At 39.7% G+C, this 17,887-nt stretch overlaps 1 protein-coding gene across 3 annotated transcripts; it reads right to left on the reverse strand.

Annotated features, from left to right (window-relative positions):
* Positions 1-566: 566 nt before the first annotated feature.
* On the reverse strand, positions 567-17,849 carry gba2 (glucosylceramidase beta 2). 3 transcript variants are annotated; one of them, XM_023346116.1, is made up of 19 exons: positions 17,634-17,807; positions 17,238-17,480; positions 16,932-17,152; positions 13,259-13,350; positions 12,322-12,437; positions 10,743-10,961; positions 8,909-9,148; positions 8,275-8,377; positions 7,275-7,428; positions 6,623-6,748; positions 5,627-5,811; positions 5,386-5,490; positions 5,145-5,252; positions 4,800-4,951; positions 3,969-4,075; positions 3,697-3,839; positions 3,411-3,526; positions 2,534-2,725; positions 567-1,390 (listed from the first exon to the last, which is right to left on the reverse strand). In XM_023346116.1, exons 3-19 carry the CDS (start codon positions 17,123-17,125, stop codon positions 1,160-1,162), a joined length of 2,583 nt encoding a protein of 860 aa, XP_023201884.1. In that variant the 5' UTR covers positions 17,126-17,152; positions 17,238-17,480; positions 17,634-17,807; the 3' UTR covers positions 567-1,159. The 3 variants fall into 3 exon arrangements, with proteins under 3 accessions (XP_023201884.1, XP_023201883.1, XP_005807289.1); XM_023346115.1 differs by having other exon boundaries at positions 16,932-17,480; positions 17,750-17,849; XM_005807232.2 differs by having other exon boundaries at positions 16,932-17,480.
* Between the last annotated feature and the right edge of the window lie 38 nt (positions 17,850-17,887).

Raw genomic sequence — 17,887 nt, forward strand, 5'->3', positions numbered from 1 at the left:
GAATAATAAATATAAGCGTTAGATATGATAATGATATAATTTATTGATTTGAACACATCACTGCAATACAAACATTTTATTCTGTCAATTTTTAAAAGGGAAGTTGGTTTTTTTTTTGTCAGGAAAAAGGAATGCAGTATTTTCAACTTACATATATGTAATTTAAAGTTGACTTTTTATTTTCAAAATCCATTTAAAAATGTTTTTGAAAGAACTGACAAATCATTTCCCTCAATTATCGTTCAGGAAATGTTCTATTGCAGCATAGTATTTCTACGCCTGGGATTGAACTCAGAACTGTGAAATCACTTTGTTTGTCCCCTAATCTTCCTTTTCTCCATCCCTAAAGGCAGGATGATTTGGACTTTCCTCCAGCATCTGTATATCTTACTGCTGTTGCAGGATGTGCATATCTGACAAAGTTCAGTTTATGGCCAGTATAATAATGTAACATAACTTAAGATTGCTATGTTTAAAGGATTAAATATCTGAGAAAGTTAGCAGCTCAAACCACCTTGTTGCCTGGTACTTGCATGTATAAATTCATAAAAATAAAAAAAAACGTGTTAAATTTCAGTCCTTTATTCTTAGTGATTGTCATGACTATCATTTAGAAAAAAAACAACAAGTTGCTGCAACATACTGTATGTATACTGAATGCTTAAACAGTATACACATATGTAGTGCTCAAAGGCACTCAATTCTATTTAATAATTAATAAAAGGTAATATTGTTTTCCATACATTTAAATACCACTCGTCACACATTTCACTGCTTAACAGCATTTTAACTGGACTGGAGTAAGAACAAAAGTTGACAATACATACAGACATGTTGCAAATGTGCAAATACTATTGGCATATTATCTAATGTAGTGCTTGCATATGTATATGTGCACAATGTGACAACATGTTGCTGAAACAAAAGATGGCATTGTTAACTTGCATTACATGGAGACTTGGTTTTGGAAATGCCCGACCACACAAAGTGTAAGACAACTTGCAGTGCCATCAGAAAAGTCCTTTAACATACGATTGTTTAATTACAACAGTGTCTGATTTAGACAATGAACCATTGAACCAATCAAGCTAAAGAGAAAGGGATTCCCAGTTAATTTTGTTGAGAATCGCCGTTTTGTGTTTCTATTGTAGGTAATACATCAGGTTTCGATCTCGTCGGTGTCTCCGGTTTTAGCTCGAACAGTGTTGTCCCTCTGGGACCTGTCCAGAGCGAGCTGCATGGCCCAAACACTAAGAGGCCTCATGTAGGCCAGAGAGCGGTAGATGCTCCTCTCGCAGTAAGCTTCAGGAGTCTGGAAGGCCATTCCCAGCCGCTCCCATACTGTTCGGTAGCAACCCTCTGCAGTCCGCATACCTTCCTCCAACATACCCTGAGGAACAAAAGAAAATCAAAAAACATTCATGTCCATGTTGCCTAAACACTACCACAAAGTTGTACTGAATTATCTTGTTAAAAATGTGACAAAAACAAATATTATTTGGTAATATTGTTCTATATTTAGCTCCAGTTATCTTCCCCATAAACTCAACAGCCACCCCTGTCCCTCGTAAAGAAAAGCATGATCCTGCCACCGCCGTGTTTCACTTTATTTTCCCTGTCATAAAACTGGAAGAACATGGTTTTACTTTGGCTAGGAGGTCTAACTGAAAAACTGTAGTTTTGGTAACAAAACCAAGACATTTGTCAGTTTTTAAAAATCCGAATCAAGCTCATTAAACAACAAACTGAGCTTTGAACAATGCGATTTCTTAAATGGAGAACTTTAAAAATATTCATCAATTAGTTGATTTAATTTAGCCATCCCAATAAAGACTTCATATTATAATGTTTTTACATATACAAGTTGACAGGCAACTTATACAATGAAAACAATACTGGGCCTAAAATAAACCCTTGAATATCAGGGGTAAAGGCTCTGCTGCCTTTATTGGTATGAAGAGAGAAATTCCTGTTTATCAAATACACATAACTTAAGGAGAGCTTCTTAAATAAAGTTACCAAGTGAAAGTATTATTGTTTACAGTGTTAAAACTAGTATTCAAGTTTTATAATCTCCAAAAGGTATGTTACAAGATGGTCATAATCTCTTATAGAGCTATGGTGAGATCTAAAATTGAAATAAAAACAGTGCAAAAAAACGTAATTCAGTGGACTTGATGCGACGTGTGGCAAAGAAAAAAGTGTGTTAAACTGAAAAAGAAAAAGTTAGATTTATTTGATTTGCTGCTTATGATCACAAAGAGACTCGTTTTAGGTTTCTGGGACGTCATTCTGAAATGAAACTTCACAGCTGGTCTTCAAAGAAGATCAGAAAAAGTGTTGAGAAACAGTTGTTTTTTTATTGACCTCAAAGGCATCAAACTTTATCAAACACTTTACAAATTCAGCTAAGACTTTCACATTTGAAGTAGACCCTGAAGAAAAGAAAATAACGGTGATATAATTAACCTGACTGTGTCCCACTTTTAAAACAAAAACAAAAAAATACTACTACATTAAAACTTCCACTCACCTCATGAATCATAGTAGCTGCCAGCCCGTACACAACTCCGATCCAGACCTCATCTGACTGGACACTGGAGCGGTCGGGCACTCCCTCAGGACGCATGCCGTTAACGGCGCCCATGTGGCCTTCAGAGAAGCTCATTACATTCAAATCAAAGACAGATTTCAGTGCGCGCCGGATCTTTTCTTTGGGAAATGCCTGGAACGAAAAAAGGAGGAGATTTTAAGGCAACATTCATATAAAAACGAATTGGAAAGCATTGGCTGTGTGGCTACTTTTACAAAAGTCATGCACCACTTTGCATATCCAGGGATATGAATGTTCCAGGATAACATTCATATCCCTGGAAACTGCTCAGAGTTCAAGGGAGATGATGGATGAAGCTAATTCCAGAGGCTGTAAAAGAGACTTGTGCTGAGGTTTTTGACCTTAAAGATACAGCCAGAGTTACTGTACAATGAAATGATCTGAATCAAAGCACAGTGATCCAGACCTAAATCTAATTGGTGGCCAAACACAAAAATCGATGTTTACAGATGCTCTCCACTCAACCATACAGAGCTTGAGCTGTTTTGCAAATAAAAATAGACACACATTTCCGTACTGGAAATCTGTACTGAAAAATTTAAGACCATCACATCTGGATGGAAGTGTCCTCTGTCAGAATTCATTTGGCAAATATGTTTCCATCTTCTCTTTTTCTTGGAAATGCCAATAAAACACCTTAAGAGAGTACAAAGGTTTTTGCAAATTTGAGGAAGTAATTTTGAATTTTGCAGTTTCCATCACCCTTTTCTAATGAGATACCTTAAAAGGCATATAAAATACATTGGTGGAAACACATTTAAAACCAACAGTATGGCTGGTAGGATGTTTAACTCACCTGATAGGCTTCTTCTTCCAGCCCAGATGCTCTGAGGAACCAGTGTCCGGCACACTGGTCAGACATGACGCTGTTAGAAAGTGCCCTCTCGCTGCTGTCATAATTGTAATACTTTCCTAAACATCAAAGGGAGAAAAAAGAATTATACAAGCTGCACTTAATGCTAACTAGTAATTTGAAGTATGCTTAACTTCATCACTCCGTAGATCTGAAGATGTTCTACCTCAACGATCAAATCTGAAACCCTCAATCCATGTCAACATGACAGATAAATGTTGGAGCGTACCGTTCCATAAGAGTTTATCAAAGGCTGCACTGCCTCTCTCCAGGAGGTCCTTGTAACGCTGGTAAGCCTCTTCACTGTCCACCAGTCTGGCCATTTTACACATCACACACAGGGACGCCAGCCACATCCCACCACAGTACGCACTGCAGGACACAAAGAGACCAAACATCGGCAAACTTGTAACTCAACTGCAGTTGTAAGGACTCCAGAACACCTATTAGGAAAACTGCTTCACTTCAGCCGACCCCGTTTGAGGTGACCCCGGGCCTCACCTCGCTCCAGTCACAGTCCAGCCATCATACGTCTGATCTGCATATCCCGAGTTTTCTATCAGGCCGTCTCCGTCCTGGTCAAACTTCAACTCAGACTCCATCACAGCCTAAACGATGCATTATGTATCATTAATCCTCAGCGAACCAAAGCAGGTAAGTTAAAATAGCCTCATAATATGGTTTGTAATGGAAGTTGGATGAGTTTAAAGCACAGATTATTGTTGAGTGAAATAATTCATGTTGATTCCTGGTGCAAAAGTTCACCTCTTCATGAGGTGTCGTGCTGTAAGTGCAGCAACAATGCTAGTTAACAGTGCTAGTTACTTAACTCTGTTAACAGTTTGGTACGTTAGCTTGTCACATTGATTTGTGAGAACTTTACTCAACCATTTGCATAAGATCCTTTTAAGTTTCCATCCTTCTGTAAACATTTCACAGAACTATTCATTAAGTGCCGAAGGAGAATGGTTTGTTCAGGTTCAGTTACCCGGATCAAGGTTTTTGGAAGGTTACAGTTTCAAACCTGAAAAATGTTTCCTTATATCTTCTGACAGTTTGAAGTCCTTTTGTGGAGAAGGCAGGTAAACTGCAGAAGTGACAAAAGATTTCTCTGCCAATAAGCAGGCTGCTAAAAGCTACTAGATCATGTTATAGACTGAAGCTTCATTTCATATTTTATACATTTTAGGGTCATTACACAGCAACAATCCGATACTGGCCCATAACTAGTGAAAACGTGGATGGACATTTTTAAATAAACATTGATTAAACAATGAATAATAATAATTTTTAAAAAACACACACACACACACACAAAAAAGAGAGTTAAACCTGGCAGATGGGCCACATGTCCTGCAGGTACTGACTGTCCTGGGTCAGATGAAAGTCCCTGTAGACCTGCAGGACAAACTTCAGGTTCAGGTCCTTCCAGTCTGCGGTGTCGTGGATGAGGTAAGCGTTTAACCTCTGCCAAGGCTCATCATCTTGGAAGACAAATGTGTTGCATAATCAAAAATATATACAAAAGTCAAGCAGATAAGAGCCTTATAAAGACAGCTAGTTGTAAAGACCAAGGCATCAGTCAGGTTTAATTCCGTAATTTAGTCGTAAACAACAGCAGTAATCCACTGGGATGCTCTCACAGTGAGGTTATTATCTGGATGGTCTCTCCCCTACCTGGGTCTCCTATGTCATGAGGCACCACGTTTTTTGTCTTGACAGGAGAGTAACGGCCGTTCATCAGATGCAGCCTCTCTGTTGGATCCTGCTGAACCACGGTGCCAGCTGAGGGCAGATTGATAGGTTAAAAGATGGAGCACGCTTTCACGATCGGTGGAGATTGATGGCGTAAAACTGGTCTAGCAGGGATCGTTGATGAACAGTCGGGTTACAGAAAAGGCACTAAGATTTCGCTCACCAATATCATATTGCACACTCAAGGCTAGCTTGGGCCACAGCATGATAAGTGCGAAGGAGGCGTAGAAGTGCACGTCGTACGTGTTATACATTCTGTATTCTTGACCTGGAAAACAGGGCAACATTTTATTCAATCTGAAAGTCATCGCTGTTGTCTGAATGTTCTATCCGATTTAAAATAAAACAACAAAACAGTGAATATGTGTGCATTTTAACCAACTAATGATTCTCCTTTTGCCTACCTTCTAGGTAAGCAAATCGGCCGTACTCCTTGACGAGAGCAGGCTGAGCTGGCAGACCGCCGTCCTCACTGCGCACACCGCCGCTGACGTCAGCGTCCTCCGAAAGCTCCGTCCACACGGTTCCTCCGTCCGCCACGAAGTACAGCTCGTTAAACAGAGCGGACTTGTACCAAGGCGGAAGAGAACTGGGACACATGGAAGAAACGTAATTCGCAAACAAACAAAAAAAAAAACAGAAGGTTCTTATGCAAGATCACAAAACAGCAGCCAGCAAAAAAAAAAAAAGACAGAAAACGTAAATGCCTTGGCTTTACCATTTCTTTTTTCTTTCAGTTTAAAATACAAAATTTGTAGATCTATTATTCACACAATGATACATTTCAAGTATTTTTCTGTTTATTTTGATAATCGTGGGGTGCAGCTAATGAAAACCCATAACTAATCTTCTGAATGGTACATCAGATTGACAAAAATCTAATTTCCGTTAAGTACCGATCATGTTTGGACCTTCATAATCATGGGACAGATTATCCAGCAAGCAGTCGCTGACACCTTCCATCAAATGGGTAAAAAGCCACAAAAGGTCATTTCTAAAAAAAAGAAAATAAAATAAAAAAGAAAAAAAGTTTTTTCACATACTCATGTAACCACAGATTTTATAGAAAAGTTGAGAGCAAGGAAAAAGTTTGATAAAAAGAAAGGTGAACAAGGCTTAACAACACATTTCTGTATTAAAAGTATTTTTTCCTTTGGTTTTTTTATGATCTAATTTACTAAGAAACTGAACTATTGGTTTTCGTCAGCTGGTTTTCGCTATTGGTTTTTCTTATCAAAAAAAGAAAAATCCATCCATTTGTCATCTTTCGGTGGTGGTGAACAGAAATAAACTTGAAATATGTCACTTATACAAAATATAAAAGTTTTGCCTTTTTCACTGAAGTGTTGAGCTAATTTAACTTTTCAGTATTTTAATTTGATCTTCTGAAACTAAAGTACCTGTCCCGTAATATGGGTCTCTGCCACTCCTCAATGGATTTCTCCCATTGTTTGTAGTGTGTCAGTGCGTAATGGCTGAGGGACGGAGATGCATCCCCTTTATCCCCAAAGTAACGAGCATATCTCCTGTAGAAAAAAACAAAACAAAAACACTTTGTTTAATAAAGAAGTCCAACATAAGTCAGGGTTAGAGATTATTTCTATTATTTCTCAAAAAAATGCTTGTTTTTTTTTTTTTTTTTGCCATTTTCTTCATGTATTGCGCTTAAAAGAAAAGTGACTGGCTCTGGTGGGATGTGAGGTGAATAAGTAATGAGAAATACCACCCTGATCTAAACCATGAATATGCAAATTAAGGCAGGACTAGTGGGCTCTTCTTGCACTGTAACCTGAGAACGACGGCAAAGCAAACAAGGGAGGAGGTCTGCTTTGCGCATGTGACGTTGAAGCTCAACAGCCAAACCAAGTAAATAGGTAAAATAAGTGCAGTATTACATGTTTCAGCAAGTATCGAGTTCTTACAACTGTATATCTTAAAAGGATAAAAAAAAAAGTCAAACTAATTTAAGAAGACTAAATGTTAAATCCTGGTGATGGAAATTATTATGTTTCCTTACAACCACAATTTTAGATCCCTGAATGTAAGAATCACCTGACGTGTTCCCTCTCCCTGGACCCGAAGGTGATTCTGGGCATGTCCCAGGCCAGGCAGAACTCCAGGCTGTTGAGCTTATGAGCCGGCACCGAGCAGCTCACCGCCAACGCAGCTGCTACCTTCTCTCCCTTCTGGGTTGGTGGGCTGGACCCTGCACAGATCAACAAGTGATGAAGGTGAATCAGACAATAAACAGCATCTCTGTCTAATTCAGCTCCTTTCATTGAGATGAAGATGATCATCTGACCTTTGATACCTTCATATATCCAGATTTGGGTCAGAAGAAATTACAACCGTAATATTGAATCTATCTCTATTGGGCGTATTTAAAAAATTTAAAAGACTCTTTCAATTCAAGGTATTTTTGCATCACAGCATAATAAAAAAAAAAGATCTGTTCTTTATGAGGTTCTAAAATGACTTAATTTCAAGCGTACAAAATAACTTTTCTTTATCAGATTAATCACTCCCTGTGTTTCCATGACTTGTTGAAGCACTTTTGGAAACGATAACTGCTTTGGTGCAGAGAGGAGTTTCTGGTTGAATCAAAGATTGCAATGTGCCCAAATCATAACTCCTCCATGCTTGGTAAGAAGTCATTCCAGCTGTGGCTGTGACAAGAGTGGCGGCAATCTTGGCTTTGGTCTCATCTGTCCAAAGAACAATCCAAACACCGTCTCTCATCTCATCTAATAATAAAGAATTGATTTTGAATTTAAATAGAAAAGTAGATAAAAGAATATAAAAGTGAGATTTGCTTATTATAGTCTGTAAAATATGAATGGTTGAAATTGAATGTATAATCTTGGCGTTACATATCGGCTGATGTTCACCTAGGTACGTTTAGGGGGTGATTAAATGTCACATAGTTGTTCTGGGCAGTTTTCACATGAAAACTGCCTTTTTTTTTTAATTCTCAGTTTTTTCTGCATTAAAAATACTGTAGTTTGGTTTGGTTCCCATTTACATGTTTCAGATGATCAGCTAGTAGATTAACCTGTGGGGGAGTCCAGTCGTCCGTCAGTGATCAAGTCGCTCCACAAACCGCTGCAGGTTCCTTTTGGACTGAAGGCCGTCTGATGGCTCACCTCCCTGTCAGCCTTTTGAAGTTAAAAACCCACAGTTTAATCTCTTAGAAATGGATATTTAGTAGAAAAACTATAAAGATGCTGACTAGCCATGGTGCAGTTACTTTTATCAAAATACACCTGTGACGATACATTTTTCTGGACGTTAAATTGTCTCAGAGATTATAGGGGTAAATGAGAATATTGTTGTTTTAAGACCATTTTCAACTAATGTAATGGTAAGGGCATAATAATGCAACAACACATTCTCAAAGATCACTGGAACTGGAAGACATTTTAAATATCGAAAGTAATTAAACAGAATACCAGAAACAGCGAATTAAATGAATTATGAAGTTTCTGCAAACAAAATTATCCTTCATAAAAAGGGCTAGATGAGACCAAAGCACCAGAATGAAGACTTTTGTCATCCAGGATTTGGTAGGAAAAAAGAGAAAGAAAGGATGAAAACAATAAATCATGCAAATGGAAATTATTGAGCTCGTTTTAATTCATTGTGCGATTAATTTATTTCTCGCTTCTGACAACATAAATGACGTGAACCTGCTCTCGCGCTGCGATGCACAGGGTGTAGGGGTTCGCTGCGGTGCAGTGGTGCAGCAGGACTCCGGACACCGCCTCCCCGTCCTTCTCCAGGTGGAACGGCTCATTCCAGTGGCCGCCGCTCTTGTCGTCCTTGTGTCCCGACCCGTTGACCATTGTAAACATGATGGAGACATCCAGAGCGTAGTCATTCTTGTTCTCTATGTCCCACACAAATACTGCCGCTGGGAGACTCGAGTCCTGAGGAGAAGCAACGATACTCAACGGGTTTCTTCAGACATAAAAAAAAAAAACTTACAGAAAAAAAAAAAACAACAACTCTTGTGTACAAAAAAAGCTTTAGAACTATAAATCTGTTTTTGGTGTGGTGGAAAATGTAATTTCAGACTGATATTTTATAACTTTATTTATCTGATGGTTATATTATGTTTTTCCTTTTCTTTCTGTCTGTGCGCCACACCCAAGGTTAGCTATTGTTTTCCACAGCTGCAAAAAGGAGCCAGACTGTCTCGTGTGTTTATGATTCTTTGTTCTGGGTATAAAAATGATGTGTTGACTGTCTGGCAAAGCCTCTCACTTTAACCGGATCAAGATTCTGTAAGCTCTCATACCATGGACATGGTATTAATAAACCTGACAGAGTGATTTTCACCTCAGAGGGTAAAGGTCATGGAGGAGATTTATGACAAGTTTGGGCTGAAGTTGTTAGAGCGCCAAATATTTTTTATCAACAACGTAGATGAAGATGTGTTAAAAGCCTTCAAATAAACTCAGCTGTTACTGAGGGATATAAAGGATTTCAATGTTTAATCTGAGCTAATGTATTCAAGGTGAAGGGTAGAACGTCCTCTGTTAAGTACAAACTGGCTTTGTCAAAAATAACCAGAGCCACAGTAATTCAGTCCAGAATTTCATTATTGTTTTTGTGATTTTGTTTATTATTTAGAAATATTTCCTCAGAATTTTGTGACATTTGCACTTACAGAAAATAGGACTAAATATGACTTCTTTTTATTTTTTTACTGGCTATATCGATCACAAACTATAATTTGACATCAAGTTAAGGCTGACGGAGCAGTGCAGTAGAAGTAAAAATAATGCCAATTACCACTGCTGACAGTCACTTAATATTTTTGACAAAGTTTGTTGAAACTTTTGCAATAAATTCCCAGTTATGTGTTAGCGTGAAAAAATATGCTAACAGGGATCTGTTCGTTTTTTTTGCAAATGAATAAATAAAGAAAACCTTTTAATGGGTGTCCTGTAGTCTAACGTCCTGTTACGTTGAGGGCCATTTCTGATGGCCATTCTTCAAAATGGGAAAAACAAAAGAACTCCAAGTGAGGCAGATGGCCATTGAATTTCATAAGTAAAGAAATGACCGTGAGAAATGTGCTGCTTGTCTGAACTTGCTTACATCCTCGGTCTTAAATGTTTCAATTATCTCTCACGCCAACTCATTGGAGCCTTTTTCTCTTCCAGAGGCTCTGGGAGCCTTTATATGGTTCACGGCTTTATGATATCTTTAAAATACCACGATAATCTGGTGGACTTCATGTTGTAATTGCGTCTAAAACAGGAAATCGATCCAAAATGTCTGACCAAAGGGGAATCTCTCAATATGTGTGCCAACCTTGTATAATAGTAAATTGTTAATATGAGAAGACTAAGTGCTTTCCCACTGAGTAAAGAAGAACATACAGTATTAACAGTGGGGGCATCAACAACTGAGGGAATTATTACACAACTTTATATTCCCAGAAAGATCTTGTCAGAATTTGTGTAAAAGACGCATTTTTATGGCTGAGAGTGCAGTCAGAGAAACGTCACCGACCTGGTAGTCATGAGGGATGACGGGGGATATCTGCCGACAGGTGAGGGTGACGTTCTGACCCGGCAGCTGGTACACGGTCCAAGCGCGGGGGTACAAGGCGTGATAGAAGGCGTACTCTCCGCAGTAGCCCCAGTTCCAGCCTTGCAGCGTGGGCGGACGCTCCACGGACAGAACCTGCTGGTAAACCGTTTGTCCTCCGCGGCGCAAACACACAGTGAACTGCAACAGGAGAAGAAGATGCTCAACTATGCTGACGAGTAAGATGTAATGATCAGCTTTACAGACACACTTCTGAAGTCAAGTCTGCCTCCAGCGGATTCTTAAATACCAACAATAGTGATTGGGAAAGAAGCAAGTTTTTCTCACCCTTACCTGAAAACTGAATCTAGGAAATTCCTAGAAAAAGTTTTTCAGTCCATAATTACTGTGCCTATAAAGATGGCATCTCATTAAATAACTGTGTGCAACAAATTTACAATAAATTAAACCTGACTCAGTGACTGCATTTACAAATTAGTCTAGATTCATTGCACTTTAACTAAACAACAAATCTTTTTTTTACACAGTCTGAACGGATCTAAAGATATAACACACAGACGCACTGAACAGCCTTTTACTTGTCAATACAAAGTTCTGATCAAGATTTTCCTTCTACAAGGAATTTAGCAAACTATTTTATGTAAATGTTTAGAATTTTTCTGCAGGACAATTCACCACTGCAAACATCGATGTGCATCATTGGTTGGCTTTCCAGCAAAGATCTGACCAGTACACCACAGGGAACAATATGAACATTTTTATCGCTCTGTTGTTCACAGTGTAGCTCAAGTATAATGATATTAGAAGAAATATTATCAGTCTATCTGCCAAGATAGCTGCCACTAGCTACCTCAGTGTGTTACAGTGTTACATAAGATGATTAGTGGCATTCCTTTAGTTTCTACAACCAACAACTGGAAGTTTATCTAAACATGTGAATTTGTAAAGGTCTAGCAGCCTTCATTTGGCAAGCGGACTCCATGAAAACAGGGAGTGACTCTATGCTCAACACAGCTGGGAAAAAATAAATAAATCTACTCACAGTGTCTCACTGAAAGTGTGACACTGTGAGTAGACTTTGGCGTTTCTGAACGCAGCCCACGCCTGGTATGGGTGGGCTGCCTAAAGTGTGCACTGTGTCTCACCGGCTGGTTGCTGCTCACTCCTGGTAAGACTGAAAGAAAGCTGTCACACTTTTCCCTTACTCACAAGAAAGTCAAACTGAGCTGTTGAGAAATATTTCCAGCCTTAATAAACACCAACAGTCATGGTGGGAAGCTACACAAGCCCTGCCCATCACTCTTATTAGCCATTATACAAGTAAAGATGGCAAGGTTGGGCAACATGTCTGTTGTTACGTCAGAGTGTGAGCTTCTTGTACTGTTGTACTGTTATTATTCCATAAAAACCATGTCGTCCTGTGTTTATTCTAGTCTACTACAAAAGCAAAAGAAGGCCCATTTTCCTTGCATTCCCAGTCAGATGCCCCATCATAATGACAAAGCAAACTCTAATAAAAGACTTTTGGGTTATGAGGTACCTGGTTGGCTATGACGGTTTTGTAGTGGTACATCCCAGGGTTTAGTTGCCATCTGCAGAACTCCCCCCTCCAACCTCTTGTAATGGTGCCGCCTCCGATACCGCCGAGAGGAGCACCTGAACGTGCCAGCAGAAAGAGGAGAGTGATGTCAAAGAAAGGATGAATGGATGAGCTCACTCCTGGCTAATCCCAACTCTATGAAAACATGAAGATTTACATAAGCTTAGTCCAGCTCTGCAGAATAACTAAAAAGTAATTCCAGTCGAGCCTAAAACAAATCCAGCGAGTTTTGTCTAATGATTTATTGACCTCCTACTATTATTGGCAACCCTGGTGAATATGTTTCCAAAAGGTTTTGGATAAATAGTAGTTATCCACTCTACGCTGCAGTTCTCCAACATTGAGCTCTGAATACATTTTTGTATTTCCTTAACCATCCTCACAAATTTAGGCCAGTAACCATGTCCTAAACCAAGCACACTGACACTTATTAAATGGTGAGATATATCGTCTTTCTGCTTTTGGAGAGTGCATCAAAGAAATTTACCTCTGTGTTGTGCCAACAGAAACGTAGATTTACATTTGTCTCCTGTGATTTGTTAGGAATAACAACAATTGTGGCACCTTTTATTTTGATAAAACAAATAACCCTTAACCACTGAATAAACCTACTTAAAGTCAGTGTAGATTTAGAGATTAAGCTACTGCAATAAAAGACGTGTTTATTGAATTTTAATCCTTAAAGTCCAACATGAACTGTTACATTTTTTTTTCTTTCCCAGACCAATACTGCCTTCATCAGAGACACTGTTCCCTTTATTATTGCACTCACCTCTACTGAAGGCAAAGCATTTCTTTGTGATCTGCTATAGCAGTTGTCTTATAAAAACCCCCAAAAAGAAATAACTATTCTTCTCTATAACTGAATCAAACTAACCATATATTTGCCGTAGAGGCAGAGCTCGAAACATATCGATGAATGGAGCCTTCTTCTCCACTTGAGTCTTCTTGTACCACCATTTGAGATACCTGGAAAACATGCAGAGGAAAGTTAAGTTGTGAAAACTTTGCACTTTCACTTTAAGCGAGGAAGATGAGTCAATTGATTCTTCTTTGGCCGATTTATTAGAAGAATGAGGAGGCGCAATGCCGGGAAAGAAAGGCAATGAATTAAACATTTTATACAATTTTATGACATGTCAACAAGATTACAACAGCGGGTTGGTCCATAAGATGATCAATGCCTTACTACACAATTCAGCTCGATTCTCATCTCCCTTCACAGCTCTGTCTTAGGTTTCTCCCATATACGTGGATTCCTCCGGTGGAATTTCAACCGGGTCTACCAATGAGCAGAAGGTGAAGTTGTGAACCATTATGATGATTTTTGTTGCTGTTTTAGGATTGTAATCTGTCAGTAGTTTTAGCGAAAGCAGTGAAGGAAGTGAATAAAGCCGTTTAGTCCGTGTTAGCCACGCTTCCAGATACTGAATTGACATTAACATTTGCACCGTCTCTCTTTGCAGTGAAGGACGTTTGTTTACAGGGCAGGCAATTTCAGGCAAGCTTCATAGCATCAAGCTGGCGCATTACATACGTCACAGCCAAACGTTTAAAGTTTCAAACTTCAACCGAGGCCACGCCTCCAGGAAGAAATTGTTTCTAATATAGTTAGTTTAGCTGTCCTACATAGTCACATCGTTGACACACTGCATGTCAATTCTGATTATCTCGACATTATTCTTAATAATGTGTTTCTCACACACCTCTAATAGACGAATCTTAAGTTAAAGAGTCAAATTTGATGCGTCTAGATGTGTGTGTTCCACATAAACATAAGTGTTTATGGCTCAGCTGTGTGTTATCTCAGCTATATGACCTCGCCGTCTTCCAGTGCAAAGAGATAACTGCAGCTGCATGAGATAACATCTCCACGGCAGAGCCTGACCGGTTACCCTGCTCTGACTGTTCCAGACGAGTATTCGTACCCCTCCACAGAAAGCCTCCTCCTTAAATTGACAATTTTTCTACCTTAACATGTCGAAATATAAAAAAAGTGAATAACATGAGTAGTTTAAACAAAAGCAGTATATTTTACTTTTAAAAGCCCCAAACTGGTAATAAACAAACACATTTTCTCCCAGCTTGTTCTTGTTTCTCAGCTCTCTGCAGCTACAGGAGTTTCCAGGCCTTTAGCACTCTCAGCCAAAGCAGGACACAAACACACACACAGGGAGAGAGAGAGAAAATAGAGGGAATTGTGCAACTACACAAAGGATGGACTTGTAAAACGAGGTCAGCACACTCACAGTCTCAGGTCTACTTCATCTGAGTGCTGTTAATAGTGTGCTCGCAAACGTGTGTGTCTAGGCGTGACGCGGGGTTGCCCAGTCAAATATTAATTAGGCAATGTAACAAACCCGTTCAAGCTGCTTGCAGTGCCCGGAGCGGAGTCAATAATCTGTTTATGCTCCGAGCTCCGAATGGAAACGCGACGGATTTTCTGTTAATATGCAAAAAAAAAAAGAAAAGCAGCATAAGGCTGTGTCTGTTGTTGTACAGTGGGGTTTTCTAATACAGGAAATACGCTCAGCACTGCTGATGTGCCGAACTAACAGCCCACAATCCATCTAACCTACATTTTTCAGCCGACACAATTCCCCATTTGTGTTTTGTTCTGAAAGATCAACAAAGGATTAGCAGCTTTATTACACTTTTACAACACATCTCTTCTTGCCGTAGGGTATGTCTTTTACAGCTTTGCACATCTAAAGACTGATTGTTTTTGACCTCTTTTTTTTTTACAAAACATCTCATCATCTGTCCGATTGAAAGGAGGAAACTACCTGAACATAAACTTTCAAGTTTTACTACAGGCTTACGTCTGTTTTAAGGCCTCTAAGTTCCTCACAGAATAGCTGAAATTATACTGAAATTACATAACACAAAAGTGGCTTCTGGTCACTGATTACATAACTTTTCAAGACAAATTGTTCTGCAGAATTTTACTTTAGGGCATCAAACAAGAGGGGCTGAACAGAAATGCTCATCATTTCGACTCAAGATAAAATTCTCAATGAGTTCAACAAATATGAACACTTCAGCCAGGCTTGGCAAATCTGCTGACAATGAAGGTCTGACATCAGCAACCAGCTGTGAACAATACCGTCGCATAAAGAAAGCTCAGGCTGTACTGAGGCCGAGATGAATGGAGTCGACCGAAGCGTGTCATTTGAAGCCACTGCGGGCTCAGACTATTGTCAGGACACTGCTGTTTGCGGCCCAGCTGAAATGCAAACAATGGTCCTCGACCCAGTCCAGATATGTGAACACGGTGCCAACCTTAGACCCAACCCAGGTGAGCTTTGCTTTGGCTGCCAGCTTGCTGAAAACTCCCAGTAACCATATCTGTAAAAAAAAATCAACAGTATTGACTGCAAGTCTAGATATTCTGAAACACTGAGCTGGAGGCGGTGTGCTCTCTGAGCAAAGTTTATTCAGCGCACCAGTTATGATGCCATAAATCTTTGCAATAATTAACAAAAGCTGCCATGGCAACAGGGCCGACTGAGGCACACCCTGTATGAAGTCTTCAAGCATCACTGTACGCTTTCTATGTGGTCCGAAGTGACCGTATGAACTGGTTTTTAGGGAACTCGTAGGATCTCAGCGAAGCACAAATAAAGAACTGAAACAACTTCATTGTGTTCGCTCCCAAAGTAAGGGAGCGGTACATCATATTACGTTTGTAAGCACAACGCTGACATATTTTGTAGAGAAGATGGCTGATGAAAACATGAAGCTTTGCTCGAGTCACATGTTCAGCATACATTTGATTGGAGCAAGTAAAGGCTGCATGGTGGGCTGCTCGAAAGCTGCTGAATATGCTTACTTTGGACGATCGAGAGCATTCATACTGGGGTATTTTTATCTATGCAGCGCCCTGAAAATCTATTTATACCCACGGAACCTTTTTCACATATCATCAGAACTTAAAATACCGTTTGTTCACTAATGGATGTTCTATGAAATACACATTATTTACTAATTAGGTGACGTCTGAAGGCAAATATTTGCACTGGCTTATATTTAAGGATATCTGAGTAGAAGAGGGGGTTGGGATTGTACATAAGTGCACTCCAAACATTTTTAGAAAATTAAGCATAACTTATTTTCCTTTCACTTGCATTGCTTTGTGTTGATCTGTCTCCTTAAAGAAATAAGAGACCACTGCTGTTTCTTGTATCTTGATATATAAGGATCATACAAGGACTCCAAAGCTTCTCTTTCAACAGGACCAAAATGCAACATCCAGAAAGTAACTTTAAAATGACATTGTTAGGATCCTTTACTGCAGGAGAGGCTTTGCATTTACTTAGAGAACAACTAAACACTATGATCTTTGGACTTGTAGCTGACCTAGATTCCGTAGTTGGAAATATTTCTTCCGAGCAAATGTCACTGGTGCTCCATTACAAAGGAAAACACCAAAATGGCAAGGATTGCTGCTAGTTTTATACCAAGACTGTGTAGGCATCTTATTAGAAGAGCTTCTGAACACTGGTTTAACATGTTTTGTTTTTGTATTTTAAATGATCTCTGTGTCTTACCTGATTCCCAGGCCGATGTGATCCATAACATTGGACAGCGAGACATCTTTGGCCTGAAAGGGCTTCCTCTTCTCCTTGAATTCGTGCGCCAGACAGATCCGCCACCCCTCTTTGGGCACCCCTTGTCCCATTTCCTTAGAGACGCATCTGCTCATGAGGTCCGCTGTGGACTTCTCGCCCCACTCCGAGGTCATATCTGCACAACTTTTCACCTAAAGGAGCTGGAAAAACGTGGTGAATGGGATTTATACACAGAGAGCGGCCACCACCTTTAGTAAACTGAACAAGCTCAGTGAGGGTTTTCACCACAGAGGTATAAGGTGTTACAGGTATCTCTCCACTGGAACTAATACACTGGATTGGATGAGTCAAAGGGGGCGACCTGATGGACTCTTGATATATGAGCAGGAAATAGTTTGTTCTTCAGGGTGGAGGCTCTGGTGCCATATTTCTGCTACAGCAGTGGGAGCATCTCAGTGGGCTTTCCAGTGTGGATTTGCCCCTTCTTCAGGAAGTGCTGAAGAACCTTCTGTTGATTAGCATGAGCTCCTGCAGCACGATAAACAGAGTAAAACGACACGTTTAACGACAAAACACGAATTAATGTATACAGAAAGCCTTATGGAGGGATTATTTCTCAGCAAGCATCTCTAGAATTGCAACACGTCTACATTTGACAAATTACTGCCAGCAATTTTTTACCTCCTTAGTCAACAAGTATTAGCTGGAAACATCCATTTGCTTTGAGGATAAGGTACAGCGAAACCCGAGGCAGCCTGCTAGCCACAACAAATTGTCTGTATTTGTTTAGAAAATACCTGAGTTACAGCGTCAACGCGACATAGCGGAAAGCCGACCTCTCTAAAGAGGCTGTAGCTGTTTTCAGGGAGGAGCTCAGCATGTAAATCCTCTACTGGCGGCGCGGGAGCTCATTTTTACCCGCGCCTTGACTTGCA

Source organism: Xiphophorus maculatus, chromosome 14 (genome assembly GCF_002775205.1).
Source record: "Xiphophorus maculatus strain JP 163 A chromosome 14, X_maculatus-5.0-male, whole genome shotgun sequence".
Lineage (NCBI taxonomy): Eukaryota > Metazoa > Chordata > Actinopteri > Cyprinodontiformes > Poeciliidae > Xiphophorus > Xiphophorus maculatus.

Coding starts and splice junctions, on each gene's coding strand:
- gba2 (XM_023346115.1), bottom strand. CDS start 17,125: ATGACCTCGGAGTGGGGCGAGAAGTCCACAGCGGACCTCATGAGCAGA. Junction 7,429..8,274: donor ACGACTGGACTCCCCCACAG/GTTAATCTACTA, acceptor TGATCTGTGCAG/GGTCCAGCCCACCAACCCAG. Junction 4,076..4,799: donor ACATGTGGCCCATCTGCCAG/GTTTAACTCTCT, acceptor TGCATCGTTTAG/GCTGTGATGGAGTCTGAGTT.